We start from the raw sequence: 17,779 nt of genomic DNA, 5'->3' as shown, positions 1-17,779 counted from the left end.
CACACAAGTCCAAAGCGAATTTTCTCTGTGTATCACAGAAGCCGTAATACATCTATTTACTTTTCATTTCCGCAAGCTAGATAAGTGGAAGGCACGGTTCACGTGCAATACACACCATACAGATACATATATGTTCTATTATACCAAAGACTAGCAAGGTCGCCCTTAGCTTCGCCTGCGAAAATCAGGACATGCTACTTACATAAAAAAAACTTAAATCATTTATTTCCACGCCACCATAGAGATAGATAAACTTAAACCTTTTTTTATGGTTTCACCAAGAAAAAAAGGCAGGAAATTAGGGTTGGCATTTTAATATACCCCGTACTCGTGGATTCCAGATTTTACGATAGGGTAACTATTTGTATACCCTTGCAGAGGGTATTATGATTTCATTCAGAAGTTTGCAACGCAGTGAAGGAGACGTTTCCGACCCCATAAAGTATATATATTCTTGATCAGCATCACTAGACGTGTCGATCCAGCCATGTCCGTCTGTCCGTCCGTTTCCACGCAAACTAGTCTCTCAGTTTTAAAGCTTTCCTAAAAGTCTTCTTTCTTTTGCAGGTAGTATATAAGTCGGAACCAGCCGGATCGGAAAAAAAATGTAAAAAAATTATATCTTTGGTGTTTTTTAACATATAACCTTTTACGATTGGAAATAACACATTTTAATTAGTTCTGAGTTTCGAATTTAATTTTATCAAAATCGGACGACTATATCATATAGTTGCCATGGGAACGATCGGAAAATTGGTGTAAAAATAATATAGAACAAATTATTGCTTCGGTGTTTTTTGACATATTATTTTATACTATTGGGAATATCATTTTTTGTATTTTTAAGAATTTTGAATTAAATTTAATAATTATAACTGCAAGGGTATACAAACTTCGGCTTGCCGAAGTTAACTTCCTTTCTTGTTATAAGTGTATTAGCTATTTGCACCAGTGGCGGATTCAAGATATAGTTGTGTAGAAATCCCAAATTTGGAATTGAATACATATTCTAATTGTAATACACTATTAACATTTTTTTTGTTTTTATTTCCTAAACCGAGTGGAGGGATCTATCACCCCGTTTTCGCGCATGATTTACAAACATTACACGAACACAACTATGCTTACCCATTAAATAGTATACAAAGCATTAAAAACCTTAAATTAAAACTAGTAAAGTACTATCCTTAAAGTAACAATACTAACTGCATTGGTCAATTTGACCAAGAAAATTTTGTTGTGTGTAGATATGTGTATCGTCTTTTTACACTAGACGAGAGGTAAGCCCTAGCTGCTGGCGCCTATTGCCTTTAGTTAGCTTATGGTTTCAGACTAGAAGTAAGCATTAAATAAATAAATAAATACAATAAAATGTCGCACACTTACTACGCACATCTCCAGAAATAGCATTTCGAGATAGGCGCATTGGAAGTTTTCAAGTGTCGTGCGTCTGCAAGCCTGTATCATATATTAAAAAATCGTATTCTTAATTAGTACATTATACAATCATTGATTAGGATGGTGTATTATAATTTTCTTTGTCGATTTTAGCATCATTCGATGCCAGTTAAAATGTAATCCGTAAAATTTGTCTTCCATTTAAAATAAAAATAATAACAAATTTATATTAACCTAGGTGGCGTAGATTTCAAAAAATATTATTTTTTCGGTCTTTTATAAAAATTTCTTAAATTATTTAATTAAGTTGAATTTTCCTTTTTAACTTAATAAAATAATTGAAGAAATTTTGAACTTTGCCTTTTCAAATTAAAATAATTTTTTTATTAAAGACAACAGTTGGTATGGGTAATAAATGGTTTATAAATGGACATTTCTAAATAACATTTATGAAAGTATTAAATAATCTCTCTATTTCGTATAACATTACCGTTTTTACGCGTAACAGCACACATTGTAATCTTAACAGCGTATGTACAAGTTTAAAAGTGAAAACACGTTAGTTAGTAAAAATAAAAGAAAAGTAAAACAAATTCAAGTTCGGTCCTCTTAAAAAAACATAAATAAAGAAAAAACATTACCATGTTGTAGATACATGTAAACTGGGATAAAAGACAGTCTGTTAAAATATGTATATATTTTCATCTGTGTATTAACATCGCGCATAGCAATTTAATTATTTTTTCTGAGCGAATTGTGTCTTGTTGACCGAACTGCGGTTGCATTTACATGAAACATCTGGTACCAGCTGTTCGAATGCAACAATTTAGCACTAAACAATATACGGAATACCCCATTTGTTTATTGTTTTCCATGTTAACAGTTAGTGACGGAACATAGTGCGCTTAACAGAACGATAGCTCGATAACAGCACGACAACAGCACGTGTCGGGTGTTTTTTAGGCCCTTCTGAGCGCCTCACCGCGGCCACACTAACCTTTCCTTCTTTTCTTACAAGTTTCCGGTGAGTGCTCCGCGTTTTTTTTGGTGATATTTTTATTAAACAGCTTTTAAATCGTTTTCTTGCAGCGAGGAATTCCTGTGAGCAGCTTTCTTCCCTACATACCATAATGGCGGTAGGTTTACGAACAAATTGTGACCGCATCGACATATTTTCGACCGTATTTTTGGGATGCAAAAGTGCGACGTGCGATGATGTGATGCTTGGAAATTTGTACGGTGTGTTTACAGTGGAACCACAAAAACTGACGAAATCCCTTGATTGTTTCTAGGCTGTTACGAAGAAGATTAAGCGCGATCCCGCGAAGAACCCGATGCGCAACCTGCACATCCGCAAGCTCTGCCTGAACATTTGCGTGGGCGAGTCTGGTGACAGGCTGACCCGTGCCGCCAAGGTGAGATAGTGGTCTAAACCGTCACCATGGTTAATGGCTAACTGGAATACTCTATATCTATGTAAACAGGTGCTGGAGCAACTGACTGGCCAGCAGCCAGTGTTCTCCAAGGCCCGCTACACGGTGCGTTCGTTCGGTATCCGTCGTAACGAGAAGATCGCTGTCCACTGCACGGTTCGCGGCGCCAAGGCCGAGGAAATCCTGGAGCGTGGCCTGAAGGTGCGCGAGTACGAGCTGCGTCGCGAGAACTTCTCCTCCACCGGCAACTTTGGCTTCGGCATCCAGGAACACATCGATCTGGGCATCAAGTACGATCCCTCCATCGGTATCTATGGTCTGGACTTCTACGTCGTCCTGGGCCGCCCTGGTAAGCATCCTCCTCCTTTGCCCCCATAGTCGTGCACTTAATTAGGTATCTCAGCCAATCAAGGCTCTGATGCTCAGTGAATGTGCGCATAGCAAAGAAGATGTGCTTAGTTGGACTTGCTTTGCTCCATGCAGGTCCACACGGTACAATTTCTACAGTTTCTCCCCGAAATTACCCATTGGCACATTACTTATTCTCCCGTTTCTTTGGCATTTTGCAGGATACAATGTGAACCACAGGAAGCGCAAGTCCGGCACTGTTGGCTTCCAGCACCGCCTCACCAAGGAGGATGCCATGAAGTGGTTCCAGCAGAAGTACGATGGTATCATCTTGAACACCAAGAAGTAGAGGAGCTCTAACCATGTTTTTTAAGAAGAATTCTAAAATAAACCTTGGCTTGTGTCAACACGTAAAACTCGTAATTCTGATCAACATTATTTATCGCAAATAGTTACAACAGACTGGAATGATACACTTGGTTAAACTATCTAAAGCACGTTCAACGTATCTGTAAGATTCATTTCGTGTTTAAGCATTGAATCGACTCTAATTCGGATAACAGTCGCTTAATGCCCCATTTAATTTTTGTAAATAGCGTTGAGTTTCTGTGCATAACCAAAGAGATATATATAAAAAACTTTCGACTGCGTACGAGTATCCGGAATTATCGCCTAACTAAAATGCCTCTTAAAGTAAGACTGATAACGTTATATTATAAACTTAACTAAAAGGCACTCATTTAAGTGAAACATCCTAGTACAAATTAAAGTCAATGAGACTTTTCACCAGAAACTGGTTTTTAATAAAATAATTTTTGCATACTAACGAAATTCTGGGAGCTACCACAACCCAAAGTAAAAACCCTTTTTAATAAATTATAGATATGCTCTTTTAAAGGAAAATAGTAAATGTGCGTTTTCGATCTCGTCTTTGCAACCTAAGGAACTTCAAAAATCAGTAGCAACGCCATTGTGCCGTCATACCAAATTTTAAATATATTGGATAGACATTTAGAACTTCTGATAAAAACCAAGGCTACAAAGTTGTGTTCCATGCAAAAGAGGACCTCCAGTTCCTACAGAATATTAGTCTATAAAATATAATTTTAATATTATGGGTAAAACTGTTTTTAATTGAGTACATCACAACCGAGTTAGATACAATCCAAAGAAACTAAAAACAGGAAAATATACATTAGAAATTCTTTTTTGTTTTAACCGGACTACCGTTTCTTATTGAGCCAATATTCAATGTCACGCCCCAGGTGAACTTGAAAATGTGTGTGGGCGAGCGATTCGGAAGCGGCAGGCAAAGTTGAAGGTGGCCAAAAGTTTCAATAAATCGATGCCAGCATAAAGACGTTGCCATGGCAATTAAAAGTCCTTTGCAGGGCCAAACATGTCAAAAGTATCGCCGTAAACAAAATAAAGCTGATGCCACTCGCATAGTAAAATGGGAATGTTGCACAATTTGGCCGACTTGATAAAGATTAAAAAGGATAAAATGACGATTCTGGTGCTGGGACTAAACAACAGCGGAAAATCCTCGATAATCAATCATTTTAAGAAATCCAGCGAACAGACTTCCATCGTGGTGCCCACAGTTGGCTTTATGGTGGAGCAATTTTATAGTAAGTGGTTGTGGAACATTCGAAGCACCCAGTGTGATTATATACATGTATTCCTTCGGAACAGGCATGTCTGGCGTTTCCATAAAGGCAATTGATATGTCCGGAGCCACACGATACAGGAACCTCTGGGAGCACCAGTTTAAGAACTGTCATGGAATTATATATGTGATTGATTCCAGCGACCGCATGAGATTCGGTATGATATGGAGTACATTATAAACTCTCATTGCTAAATGTTTCCATTTCAGTGGTGGTCAAAGATGAGTTGGATCTCGTGCTGCAGCATCCCGACTTGTGCAACCGTATTGTGCCAATTCTGTTCTATGGAAACAAAATGGACATGGAGGATTCTCTGTCCAGTGTAAAAATTGCAGCAGGTACATAGTTAAAGTTTCAAAAGATATATTATTTACACATAATTTCTAACTTTTTATATGGAAACGCATACTTTGTCCAGCTCTTAGGTTGGAAAACATCAAGGAGAAACCCTGGCACATCTGCTCCAGCAGTGCCGTATCCGGCGAAGGTCTTGGCGAGGGCGTCCAATGGCTTATCCAGCAAATGCGTTTCGCCATGTTAAACAACAAAAATGCCGCCAAATCCAGGTCCAAGCACTCCAAGTAGTTTTAAATTGACACCCAGTTTTCTTGATGTTTAATAAAAAGCATTGATTTTTTTGAAAAAGAGTATTACAAATTTGATCTTTTAGGAAATCAACAGAAATTTATTTCTTCGCAGGGACAATCTTCTCGTTTCATTACAAATTAACATGGGCGAATTAAGCTTTACGCGTTTTAGCCTTCCTCCGTTTACTTGTAAATAATGTAAATTCAAATTAAACAATATAATTTAGCAGTCTAGGAAATTAGCCGCCATCAAAAGTTCTAATGCGATCTCAGGAGCGATCGGGAATTCGGGTATTTCGGTAGAACTGTTGGTGTAACGCACTTTATAGGTGAAGTACATGCAGACCTTTTGTAGGACGTGGGATCTGAAAAATAGAAAAACCATAATTAGTTGCTTAGTTAGGGGATAACTCTAAAAATGCCACGCCTTTTGTGTTAACAATGTTCTGGTCCTACGCTCTGAATTAAGGAAGTTACGAATAATAGCTTTGAAATGTATATTATGGGACAAATATGACAACGAATCTGTGTGGAATTTCTGCTAGTTGCAACATACTTATCAATAGAACAAAAATGAAACTAATGTTTACAATTTCTAAAAATATAAAACCAAAAAAATCTCCTTATAATAACAAACAAAGATCTTATACATTTGAAACTCTATTTCGTACGTTTCATATAAGAATATGTTGCATTATAATTAATTCTTGCAGTGTTATGTTCCAATTTTTACAACCAATTCAAAAATGAGTAGATTGAAATTTGTAACTGATGTTTTGTTAATATGAATTTTGTTTTTCAAACGAAAAACTCTTCAGTGTGCAAAATACTTTGAACACAATTTTTTTTTGAATTTCGATTTAGAAATGATTCTTATGAAATTGCTGTCATACTTTGTGCTAATCTCTTGACCGTAGTTGTACCTAAGATTTCAAACTTTTGTTTTGCTTAGTTCAAATTTAGATTTTCAAAAGTTCTCAATAAGTTTTAGTTAGATCTAACCAAAATGTTGTTTATCAATATCGTTTTAGAAACTTTGATCCACTCGTGTGTTATTGAATTTGATGAAATTGCTGTAATACTTTGTTCTAATCTCTTGACCGTAGTTGTACCAGAGTTGAAATTTAGTTCTTCAAAAGTAAGTTTTGGATTAGTTTAGTTGAATCTAACCAAAATGTTGTCTAGCCACTTCGTTTTAGAAACTGTGAACCACTCATGTGTTATTGATTGTGATGAAATTGCTGTCACACTTTGTGCTAATCTCTTGACCGTAGTTGTACCTAAGATTTGTAACTGTTGCTTTGCTTAGCTAAAATTAAGTTTTTCAAAAGTTTTGAATTAGTTTTAATTAGATCTAACCAACATTTTGTTTATCAATTTCGGTTTAGTAAACTTTGATCCACTCGTGTGTTATTGAATGTGATGAAATTGCTGTCATACTTTGTGCTAATTTCTTGACCGTAGTTGTACTAGAGTTGAAATTTATTTCTTCAAAAGTAAGTTGTTGATTAGTTTTAGTTGGATCTAACCAAAATGTTGTTTAGCCACTTTGTTTTAGAAACTGTGATCCACTCGTGTGTCATTGATTGTGATGAAATTGCTGTCATACTTTGTGCTAATCTCTTGACCGTAGTTGTTTGTACCCAAGATTACGTATAATACTCAAAAGATTTGAGTCGTACTGAACTATCTGTAATCCGTGCATTTTGGTTGGGTGTGCATGGTACACATACGTGTGTACATAAATAGGGATGCATGCACGTATGTATGTACATTGTACATATGTAAGTAGCTGTGCAAATTGTCGCCGGTCAATAGGTCACAGTTGCGATGACTTGGCGCTGCCAGGTGAGAATTACAGCCGGCCGGGGCTGTGGGCCGGACTCTCGACCTCCTCCTACTTACGGAATCTCCCGGAAATGCACCTCGTTAGCCTCGTTCTCGGCGAATTGACCCGGTCCGGACAACATGGCCCGGATTGTGCCGGAGGTGAGAGCGTGCTCGCGCTTTACGACAAATTCGTGGCCGTCCGAGGAAATCAGCTTCACGTACATGGCGTCCGGACCCTCGCATCCGCCGTAGATCTTGTCGCCGCGCTGCTCGTCCATTGCTATCATCTTGGGTTGGCAAATGGGTTAAAGGATTGGTTTAGATCGCGAAAAACGCTCTATTATTTATATTTTATTCTTACTTGTCAAATATCAGTCAGTGACACTCACACACGGCCACACGAATCACACACACACGCAATCAATACACACTTTGCACACTGTTTTTGGTAGCCCTGGCCACGCACTGTTGCTAATCGATAAGTTATCGATTTTTAAATATTTAATAATTATTTTATTTTTTAAATTAAATTTTGTTTTATGGCGATTGGTATAAAGTAATGCTAGCAAGAAGTCCTATGAAAATAAATCATACCCTTTTGAATGAAATATATATAATCTAATGAATTCAAAAATGTAAATTTTATTATTCATGCGACACTATATTCCACATATTTAAACTAAATCTATTGATTTATCAACTTGTCTACTCAGTTCCATAACAAAGCAATTCTACAGTAACTGATTTATGACTTAATTTGGCCAACCAATTAATTCAAATTTTTTACACTGTGAATTAAGGTTATGAATTATGACTCACCATAAATTGGAATGGGAGTTTTCAGTAAAACAACAGACTTATATACCACCTACATGAAAATTATGAGTGGGAACTTGCAGTCTGATGTCTACGATACAAAAATTATATTAATTACTTATATTGCTTACAAGGCCAACAAAACCGGAGGCCGAAACAATATCATTGTACAATACGTGGGGCCACTTCCTACGTTTAAATGATCATATCATGTCCTCTTCAAGGGCAAATCATTTTTGTTATTGCTCTAATTGAGCGAATGTTGAGGTAGGCAAGGAAAAACCTGCTAATAAATAAAAAATCTATAAATAAACCAATGTTGTGAATGAAACTATCAATCACAAAACATACGCACTTGGCCAAAACTAACACAGCAGGTGGAAAGAGACCCATTGTTTTCAGCTGTTCCCACGATTTTTCAAATTTCTCAAAACTATCCAAATATTTTTAAACAAACAAGAATTAAGCACTGAAATAAATATGCATAAGAAAACTCATAAATTATATAAACCAAGAAGCATGATTTCCTTTCTATTCGTCCCAAAGAACCCACAAAAGATATTTTACAAAAGATATGATTTCTCTTCTATTTTCCCCCAATAACCAATTAAAAACCAACAGTGTTTAGACTTGTGAACAAAATGGGATCCGACTTTATTGATTACGTTGTTAGGAGAACAAATCTATTACAAATGAATTAATTTGTTCTCGTTTCATTTTTTTTCGCAAAACATTGATCGAGAATTCGATTAGGTCTCGATTCGAATTTAGTTCTCGTCGACCTCAGCCTCCTGCTCCTCCTCGAACTCGGCGTCCTCGTCGGCGGTGGCCTCCTGGTACTGCTGGTACTCGGACACCAGATCGTTCATGTTGCTCTCGGCCTCGGTGAACTCCATCTCGTCCATGCCCTCGCCGGTGTACCAATGCAAGAAAGCCTTGCGCCTGAACATAGCGGTGAACTGCTCGGAGATGCGCTTGAACAGCTCCTGGATGGCGGTGGAGTTGCCAATGAAGGTGGCGGACATCTTCAGGCCACGGGGTGGGATGTCGCACACGGCGGTCTTAACGTTGTTGGGGATCCATTCGACGAAGTACGAGCTGTTCTTGTTCTGGATGTTCAGCATCTGCTCGTCGACCTCCTTCATGGACATGCGTCCACGGAAGATGGCGGCGACGGTAAGGTAGCGTCCGTGGCGTGGGTCGCAGGCGGCCATCATGTTCTTGGCATCGAACATCTGCTGGGTCAGCTCGGGCACGGTGAGGGCGCGGTACTGCTGGGAGCCTCGGGAGGTCAGGGGAGCGAAGCCGGGCATGAAGAAGTGGAGACGTGGGAAGGGCACCATGTTGACGGCCAGCTTGCGGAGATCAGCGTTCAGTTGGCCGGGGAAACGCAGGCAGGTGGTCACGCCGGACATGGTCAGGGAGACAAGATGGTTCAGGTCACCGTATGTGGGTGTCGTCAGCTTGAGGGTACGGAAGCAGATGTCGTAGAGAGCCTCGTTGTCGATGCAGTAGGTCTCGTCCGTGTTCTCCACCAGCTGGTGCACCGACAGCGTAGCGTTGTAGGGCTCCACAACGGTGTCCGACACCTTGGGCGACGGCACCACCGAGTATGTGTTCATGATCCTGTCGGGATACTCCTCGCGGATCTTGGAAATCAGCAGGGTTCCCATACCGGAGCCAGTGCCGCCGCCAAGGGAGTGTGTGAGTTGGAAGCCTTGCAGGCAGTCGCAGGATTCGGCCTCCTTGCGGACCACATCGAGCACTGAGTCCACCAGCTCAGCGCCCTCTGTGTAATGACCCTTGGCCCAGTTGTTGCCGGCTCCCGACTGGCCGAACACAAAGTTGTCGGGCCTGAAGATCTGGCCAAAAGGTCCCGATCGCACGGAGTCCATGGTGCCGGGCTCCAGATCGACAAGGACAGCGCGGGGCACGTACTTGCCACCGGAGGCCTCGTTGTAGTACACATTGATGCGCTCCAGCTGCAGGTCGCTGTCACCATGGTAGGCGCCGGTGGCATCGATGCCGTGCTCATCGGAGATGATCTCCCAGAACTGCAAATAGAAAGATGAAATTAGGAAATGGAGATTAGAGACTGGGTTTTCCGAAGTTGTAAACGAAAATTCTTGTGAAAATGAGTCAGCAGAAAAATCGATCCACAGGGGTGGGTTTCTAGCTCTATCTTAAGAAGTGACTTGCGAATGAGTCACCGCGGAAAATCAATAGTCGTAAAATTTCTCTAAGCCCAGACCAAGAAATCTAAGTATCTTAATTATTCACAAGGAAAAACTATGACTAAGAAAGAATATTTTGGGAAGTTAAGAGGAAAGAAAGAACAAAAATGAAGGGCCTTTTGTTAAAATGATTTCAATAAACCTTTACTAATTGATGAATTCAATTAAAATTTTGAAAGTAATTAGCTTAACATTCCCTTCTTTGTTAGGAGAAAGTTAAATAGGCTGCACTTTCCGAGAAAATTCAAATGGGAAAGCTCATTCTTCTAAAAGCTATGCTTTCAAAGTTATCTTTGCCACAACAGGGAGTATACAAGATACCTTCTTGAGCCAAATGTATGCAGGGTAGTGGAAAAAAGTCTATATATAACTCTTTATTGATTGGAAAGAATGGGCACAAGCCTCAATTATGTACATACATATGTCTAGGCTCGGCTATATGTTCAGCCACCTATATGTACGCCATCATAAACTCTGTGTATGGGCCGAGCTCCGATTAACATAACTTATACGCTGCCATTTTTGGTGCGTTTCCACCACCAACGATAACGTCATCTGGCGTGGGTTTTCGTTTCGGATCTCGAGGCGCAGCTGTCATTGGGTTCCGCCGACCGATCTCTCTTGAATCTTCGGGCGTGGGCTGAACCGAGCTGAGCTGAGCTGAGGTGTATGACTACTACTATAATCTGTCTGCCTGTCTATATGTATGTCTGATGTCTGCTGTCCCCACGCAATGCCGGCGACCTCAGAGCCGGTCTCTAGCTCTACCACCCCAAAATCCCCCGCTTCCGATGGCTTACATCACCGGTTGTTCGGCTTTCGACCCACTCTCTAAAAGAAGGAAGGGGCGGAGGTGGAGGTACTACTTGGAGAGAGGCGTTGGCGTTGCCTTTGCTGAGAGGTTAAAACTGCAGCTCAGAGCTCTAACTACCGACCATCTGGCGCATAAATCGTCTGTTTTTCAGGGCATTACGTCACCTCGAGCCAAAAAAAAAAACGTTTCTGCGATTGTCGTTGTTTATGTCGCGTAAACAAATAAAAACAATTAAGTGAAATAAGTCTGTCATTGGTATATGGTATATGGTTTATAAAGGTACAGAGGAAGTGCGTGGTTGACACTCCTTAAGGCGAAATGGTACCGGATTATTATTATACAGAAATCCCCTTTTTAAGCCGGCTGAAAGAGAGAGAGCCATACTTGGGCACAACAATTGTTATGTTGCAGCTGCTCGGGTTTTAAGGCGTTGCCGAGGGTTGTTTTTCGGGCCCATTCGCAGGATATGGTATGGGTATTGATTTTTTGGGCAAGGACTAGAAAGATTCGTCATCGCCATTTCTCCATCCCCATTCCTGTCCCGTTACCCTCACGCATGTGCAGCACCGCCCTTTCTCTGTGCGAATTAGTGTGTGTGTGTGTGGGAGAAAATGGGATAGAGACAAACAGATGGCAAATTCATCTATATAGGGTCATCTCAATTTGCAGATTCTGGGTCTTAAGAATAGAATTGCAATAATGCCTTTTGAATACAACCAAAATTTGTCTATACTATATACTATACTTCATAATCATGAATAGAAAATAGAAAATGTTTTCATTCCAGATAAGATAGCAGAGGTCGCAAAAAACTTGAGTTTAGGAGAGTATGTGTGGAATGCAAGAAAATCGATAGAACGGCTAATGCAGCCTACATACATACAGACATATATATATATATATCTACATCTCTCGCTTATGTATTAAAACTCTTATACACTCTGCGAACCGGTCAACGACGACCGGTTCAGCCATTTTAGGTTAAAATGACGTCATGTTTTCTCTTTAGAAGACGCATAGCGGCAAAAAAAAAAACCGGCCGACGCTCACACACACACACACAACCTCTTAAGTCTTTGAGAATGTGAGCGTGTAGAAAACCTTTCGTGTTTTGACGAAAGAAAAGTACCCTTCACCATCTGGGCAGTGAAATGGCTTTCACAACCGTTGGAAAACTATGAAAGGCTTTCGCCCAAGAGAAAATGACTCATGCATGCAACACGCACACACAGATACAAAAATTGTGGTGTACAAAAGTGCAGACACACCCAACTATAATTACACACATGCCAGTGTCAATGGCCCTAAAACACCGTTCTTATTGCAATTTTGGGCGTGACAAACTTTCGTTCTAAATTTTAGACCCCAAAAAGCAGAGTGAAACAACAAATGGCAAGCATCTTTTCGAAATCGGACAAATATACATTATATACAAACACAGATGCCGGGACTCAACAACCGCACATACACTCACACATCGCCATACATATATACATCTTGGTATACATAAATGCAGATGTGTGCGTGTGAAAATGCCGGCCTCAATACAAATTTTTGCCACATGGACAGAGAGAAGTCATGCAAAAATGACGCCATTTTGGCAACTGTACTCTCGGTAAATGGAAAATGTGAATTGAAAATCGATTTGGAAAAACTTACCTTGGCGCCGATTTGGTTGCCGCACTGACCAGCTTGGATGTGAACGATTTCCCTCATTTTGTATTTGTTTTAGGTTTTTGAACTTTTAACTTAAAATTATCTTTCGCTTATAGCAGTCGAACACAACACAAACTGTCCGCTTCACACACTTGGAAAAATTAGTGCGGCTGCTGTGGAGTGCGCGGGCTTATATAGCGGAAGTTCGCGGTAGAGGTGGGAGAACACCAGTGTGACCACAAATGTGTCAAACGGTCACGCTGAAATGCCTGAGGGGTGGCTCGGATGCAGGGAGGATGTCTCCGCTAGCTAGCACTGTTAGGACTTAACAGAGCTGTTAACGCCACTGAAAACGCCCACCGAAGACCTTAATGAAATGGTAAAGACCAAATAGTGGGCAAATATTGGGAATTCTGTTGTAATTGACTGTGATGTATGAAAGCATTATTATTATTACAATGCAAGCCTTATACATTACTGAATTAGTCATATACAGGGGTGTCACAGCCGTCGACGGTTTTGGGGAAACCAACCAACCAAAACCGTGGGTGTCACAGAATCTATAGAGTACATTTTATCTGATTTTAGGAACGCCTACTATTTGGTTGGTTTTAATTCGTCTTCTTGTTTTTGATCTGGTGTCCGTGACACCGAGATTTGCTCTTCGGGGAAATTTGGTTGAAAGAGATTTCTGTGTATATATTGTTATAGTTACAGAATTCAAAACAATGATAACTCTATTGTTATTATAAAATGTTCTATTTTATTTTTGTGCGTTCTATAATAAAAATAATCGTATTTTATAAACTTTGGTAATTTTCCTTACAGATATTAGGCAATTTTTTTCGAGAAAGAAAGTAGATTATCCATTTAAGAAGAAGTAGAGGTACTTTCATTTGCACTTTTATATTTAAGTTAATAAAATAAATAAATTTATTCAAATGTATAATTTTAACAGAAAGACCACCTTAAGTTTTCTGCACATTCTGGCACAAAATGACATAGGACGCCCATTTTAAGAACCATCGCATCACTATTGCCATCTCTAGTTTGGGCGATATTATTTGTGGTTATTTTATGCGCGCGTTCGCACATCTTCCATCTCCCTTTTTAATGCATGCCGGCGTTGGGTGTAAAAGTTTAAAGACAGCTGAAATCTGGATAACTAAGTGAATGTGACTCGATGACCGACAAAGGAACCATTCCGATTTCATAGATAAGTGCGGCAAATAAAGAAACGAATATGATAGGCCTAATAATGCCACTGGCGGCGACGGCCATACCCATTAGTGCCATTCTTTTTGTAACCGGCACGTTTCTGTTCAAGGGATTCCTCAATATACGGTAAGTGGTATAGCACCATCTGGTAATCGCATATAACCAGCTCTGATCTGATCTACAGTTCCCGATACGATGCCCGCGTGAACTGTTGGTTCTGCAATGGCAACGCACGGGTGCCCTACGCGGATCGCAATAGTTGGACCTGCCCCAAGTGCGAGCAGTATAATGGATTCACCAAGGACGGGGACTACAACCGGGACATGACCTCGCAGCGGGACTGCAGCCTTGGCTCCCAGAAGAACAGCTCCCACGGCAGCTCGAGCATCTGTGCTAACTCCTATTACCAGGACGTCCTGGCCTCGAATCCTCCAGAACCAAAAAATGGACTGTGCGACCAGTGCAACGAGGCGCAGCGTCTGAAGGTCGAGAAGCTGTCGCAGTTCGAGCCCAAGAATGAGTCGCGATTCGACCAGGAACTGAAGGTTTACAGGTGAGGAAATTAAATTATCACATATATAGCTTTGGTAAACCATCAAAATGATAATATACATAGTACACAATACTGTATTATATCATTCTTTCTACCCTATAACAGCTGAAGATTTGTCATGTGTATGCTTGTCGCCTAATTTTGATGAACATCCATTGACTCCATTATGAATGTTAAAAAAAATAAGGAAGCTGAGCTTATTTGTTTGGATTGTATACATTAAACTGGTTTTTCGGGTTAAAGTGAAGTAATTTTGATTTAATTATCTATGTTCGTAAGCATGTCAATATCTTCAAAATCAAAGAAAGTGTGCCAAATTGCGTATAATTATATCTGATAAACATTCGATTCCCTCTTTCTTACCTTATATAACAAATAACAATTAATGAGCAACAAGATATTCATCAAACTAATGGTTTTGTTATATTTTTCCATTAGAGAACGACTGGAGAAGCAGTTCCGCCTGTGCAGCAGCTGCGAACGGCACGTGAACAAAGTCCTGCACGAGAAGAAGAAGATGGTGTTGAGCTCCAAGTTCCTAAACTACATCATCAAGGGGGCATCGCTGCTCAAGCAGCCGCATTTCAATCGCTTGGCCACTGCCCAAAAGCAGAACAAACTCCAGCGATACCGCGCTCTAATGACTATCCTGACCGTGGTCAACATTATTTGCCTGCTATGCCGTCTACCGAATGGTACAGCCAATCAGTTTACGACTTTCCTGGGAAAATTCGTTGGATTAGGCCTGTTCTATGCCTACTCCCATGTGCTGGCCTTTATTCGAGTTTTGACCTCCGCCGTGGGCATTTTCCTGGAACAACAGGAAACGACAGCCAAACTATTACTATACTGCCGTACTTTTGGCAAGCTATTGCTGTATTCGGTAGGCTTAAGCCATCAGCAGGTGCAGCAGGCCACCTTTGCATCTTGTTTTATTGGGGTCTACCCATATGCCATGTTGGCCCTGAGTTTCCTTCACAAGATCAACGACGGCTTGAAGTTTACGCGATTTACCATCGCTCTCCTGCTGTGGAGTGCGTACGCAACGGGAATCGAACTGCTGGCTCCTCATATTGATGGAATCTCTTTTATAGTAAGTTTACAAACATATACATAATGATAACTATTACAAAGCCTTCTCAACTTTTACAGCTACTGGGCAGTGTTTTCACCCTGGTTTTGTTGATCACCAACCAGTCCAATCTGCTTAGTCAAACGAGTCACAACGAGTCCGCCTGCGAGAGTTTCCATCGCCTCTGTGCGGACGAATGTGACGAGGAAACGCTGAGCATGCTCAGTCAGCAGTTAAGCGGGTGCAGCAATACCAGCACTGGCAATATGTCGCTCGCCTCCGCCTCCGTTTGCCACTCACCCGCTCCTACAATCTCGCCGCGATCAATTCAGCCGCCCGCTTCTCTGTTGTCCCTGGATTCGTTGCACCTGTCGAAGCAACGGATGGAACAGCAGGCCTGGTCCTCGAACTATGGAGGAGCGTCTACAGTGGTTACGCCGCAAGTCCAACATCCGTTGATGTTCCAGCAGAAACCGATGAGGCCAATGGAGTCCCAATGGTATCGTCCCGGATATGGTAACATGGCCCAAAACCAGGCTTTTACCAGATCCACACACAATTTGTTGATGCCATCGCGTTTGCCGGTCATAAGCAGGAATGTCGGCGGCGCTGATGTAAGCGCCTGGGTGGCGGCCAATCAAAGTATCAACCAGGACCTAAGCACTGCCAGTCTTATGAGACACTATGCGGAGAAACAGCAGCAACTCTCACGCACCTCGTCCCAATCTTCCGGATTCGAGTCGCAGCCCCGACCAGAGACACAATGGGGAACAGCTGCGCCGACCATAAGGGACTACGGCTGGTCCGATAACCGGGGAAGTCTTCGCAACCTGGCTGCCCCGCCCCTAGCATCGCCCACGCCCACAGTGGCGCACAGTGAATTTCAGTACTCGAGGACAAATGTGCCGCAGCAACAGCCAACTATTCAGCCTGGGGACTTACTAAGAAAATGGATCGAGGGCAGCTCCAAAGCCACACAACCAATACACTGAAATGTGATACAAAGTCATAAATGTCTAGGAAATCAGAGAGGAATTATAAGATCATAGGGATTCTTAAGATAGCAAAACAAATCACAGCCAGTTAGGAATTATTACAAATTTGACTTAACTTAATTATCATATAACTTATTACTTTTGACTATCAGTTTTTAAGTTTTCTATTTTACGGAGGGTTTATCCATTCTTTACCTGTACATGATACAAATCAGTGTCTGTAGTGTTTAGCTAGACGTTCCCTGAGTTTCATGGTACCAATCTACAGACCCATGATAATAGAAGGTAAAAGGGGGTTAGACTTCAGTAAAAACCTTAGTTATGTATTTAATTGAGAACTATCATAACATCCTGTTTTTATCGTTAACTGAACTCAGCAGGAGCTTCTCCTAAAACTTTGTGACTAACATAATTTAGAGAAATTGTTTATTATACAAATGGATATTTTTTGAAATAAAAGTGGAACAAAACATTAAAGCCTATGCATTATTTTATTAACATAGTTAATTACAAACTCTTTTAATAGACATCTTGCCAAAAACGACATTAAAACACAGTTTTTTTTGTATAGGTGCGTTTATTAATATTACATAATTAAACAGAGCTGAATTTTTATAAATTTTCTAAAAATATAAATTCAAACCGATATTAAATAAACAGCAACTTCTTAGAAATGGTTTTATGTGGTTATTTAAGTATTTTTGACAAATACAAATATAATTGACTTTTTATCTGTTTCTTTTATACTTTATTTTCAATATTAATTTGAAGGTTGTGTAAAATGAAGATGTTTAAAAATATATATTTTTCACTCTCTCGAAACAATGTTGCCAGGCTGTTGAAGCGGTTAATTAGTATTTTTAGTAAGAATTTTTTAAGTATTTATTTTATACCCAGTATAATTGCAATCCAGGATTGACGACTTCTAAAAATATGTATAATTTGGTCTTGGAGTTTGTATATATTGGGAAACATCTTTATGTATTTTCCAGATCATATCATACTTTAACCTACTTTTTTGTTGAGACTACTAGAAAAGCGGTAGTTTTAGTATTTTCCCTCTACGTGCTGACATTTTTAGTACTTTATGACTTCCGCTAGCTGGCAACGCTGCTACAATATGGCTGCCGTATCGTAATGTGAATTTTTTTGAGA

The 17,779-nt window shown here is 40.2% G+C and overlaps 5 protein-coding genes across 5 annotated transcripts; 3 read left to right on the top strand and 2 right to left on the bottom strand.

Annotated features, from left to right (window-relative positions):
* The first annotated feature begins 2,385 nt into the window (after positions 1-2,385).
* On the top strand, positions 2,386-3,602 carry RpL11 (ribosomal protein L11). The gene is made up of 4 exons (XM_017075113.4): positions 2,386-2,534; positions 2,691-2,813; positions 2,883-3,180; positions 3,401-3,602. Exons 1-4 carry the CDS (start codon positions 2,529-2,531, stop codon positions 3,526-3,528), a joined length of 555 nt encoding a protein of 184 aa, XP_016930602.1. The 5' UTR covers positions 2,386-2,528; the 3' UTR covers positions 3,529-3,602.
* An 841-nt stretch (positions 3,603-4,443) lies between these two features.
* On the top strand, positions 4,444-5,499 carry Arl6 (ADP ribosylation factor-like 6). Its single transcript, XM_017072370.4, has 4 exons — positions 4,444-4,810; positions 4,875-5,006; positions 5,059-5,187; positions 5,268-5,499. Exons 1-4 carry the CDS (start codon positions 4,633-4,635, stop codon positions 5,432-5,434), a joined length of 606 nt encoding a protein of 201 aa, XP_016927859.1. The 5' UTR covers positions 4,444-4,632; the 3' UTR covers positions 5,435-5,499.
* A 7-nt stretch (positions 5,500-5,506) lies between these two features.
* On the bottom strand, positions 5,507-7,748 carry EloC (elongin C). Its single transcript, XM_017072371.4, has 3 exons — positions 7,628-7,748; positions 7,342-7,553; positions 5,507-5,801 (listed from the first exon to the last, which is right to left on the bottom strand). Exons 2-3 carry the CDS (start codon positions 7,551-7,553, stop codon positions 5,660-5,662), a joined length of 354 nt encoding a protein of 117 aa, XP_016927860.1. The 5' UTR covers positions 7,628-7,748; the 3' UTR covers positions 5,507-5,659.
* Positions 7,749-8,705: 957 nt separating this feature from the next.
* On the bottom strand, positions 8,706-12,974 carry betaTub56D (beta-Tubulin at 56D). Its single transcript, XM_017074345.4, has 2 exons — positions 12,790-12,974; positions 8,706-10,136 (listed from the first exon to the last, which is right to left on the bottom strand). The coding sequence occupies exons 1-2, from the start codon at positions 12,844-12,846 to the stop codon at positions 8,850-8,852; spliced, it is 1,344 nt and encodes a 447-aa protein (XP_016929834.1). The 5' UTR covers positions 12,847-12,974; the 3' UTR covers positions 8,706-8,849.
* Positions 12,975-13,849: 875 nt separating this feature from the next.
* LOC108008965 (uncharacterized) lies at positions 13,850-17,101 on the top strand. The gene is made up of 4 exons (XM_017072900.4): positions 13,850-14,130; positions 14,189-14,557; positions 14,996-15,650; positions 15,710-17,101. Exons 1-4 carry the CDS (start codon positions 14,030-14,032, stop codon positions 16,619-16,621), a joined length of 2,037 nt encoding a protein of 678 aa, XP_016928389.3. The 5' UTR covers positions 13,850-14,029; the 3' UTR covers positions 16,622-17,101.
* The last annotated feature ends 678 nt before the right edge of the window (positions 17,102-17,779 follow it).

The sequence above is a fragment of the Drosophila suzukii genome, chromosome 2R (genome assembly GCF_043229965.1).
Source record: "Drosophila suzukii chromosome 2R, CBGP_Dsuzu_IsoJpt1.0, whole genome shotgun sequence".
Taxonomy (NCBI): domain Eukaryota; kingdom Metazoa; phylum Arthropoda; class Insecta; order Diptera; family Drosophilidae; genus Drosophila; species Drosophila suzukii.
The sequence above is the reverse complement of the archived record's forward strand: the minus strand, read 5'-3'. Positions and strand labels throughout refer to the sequence as shown.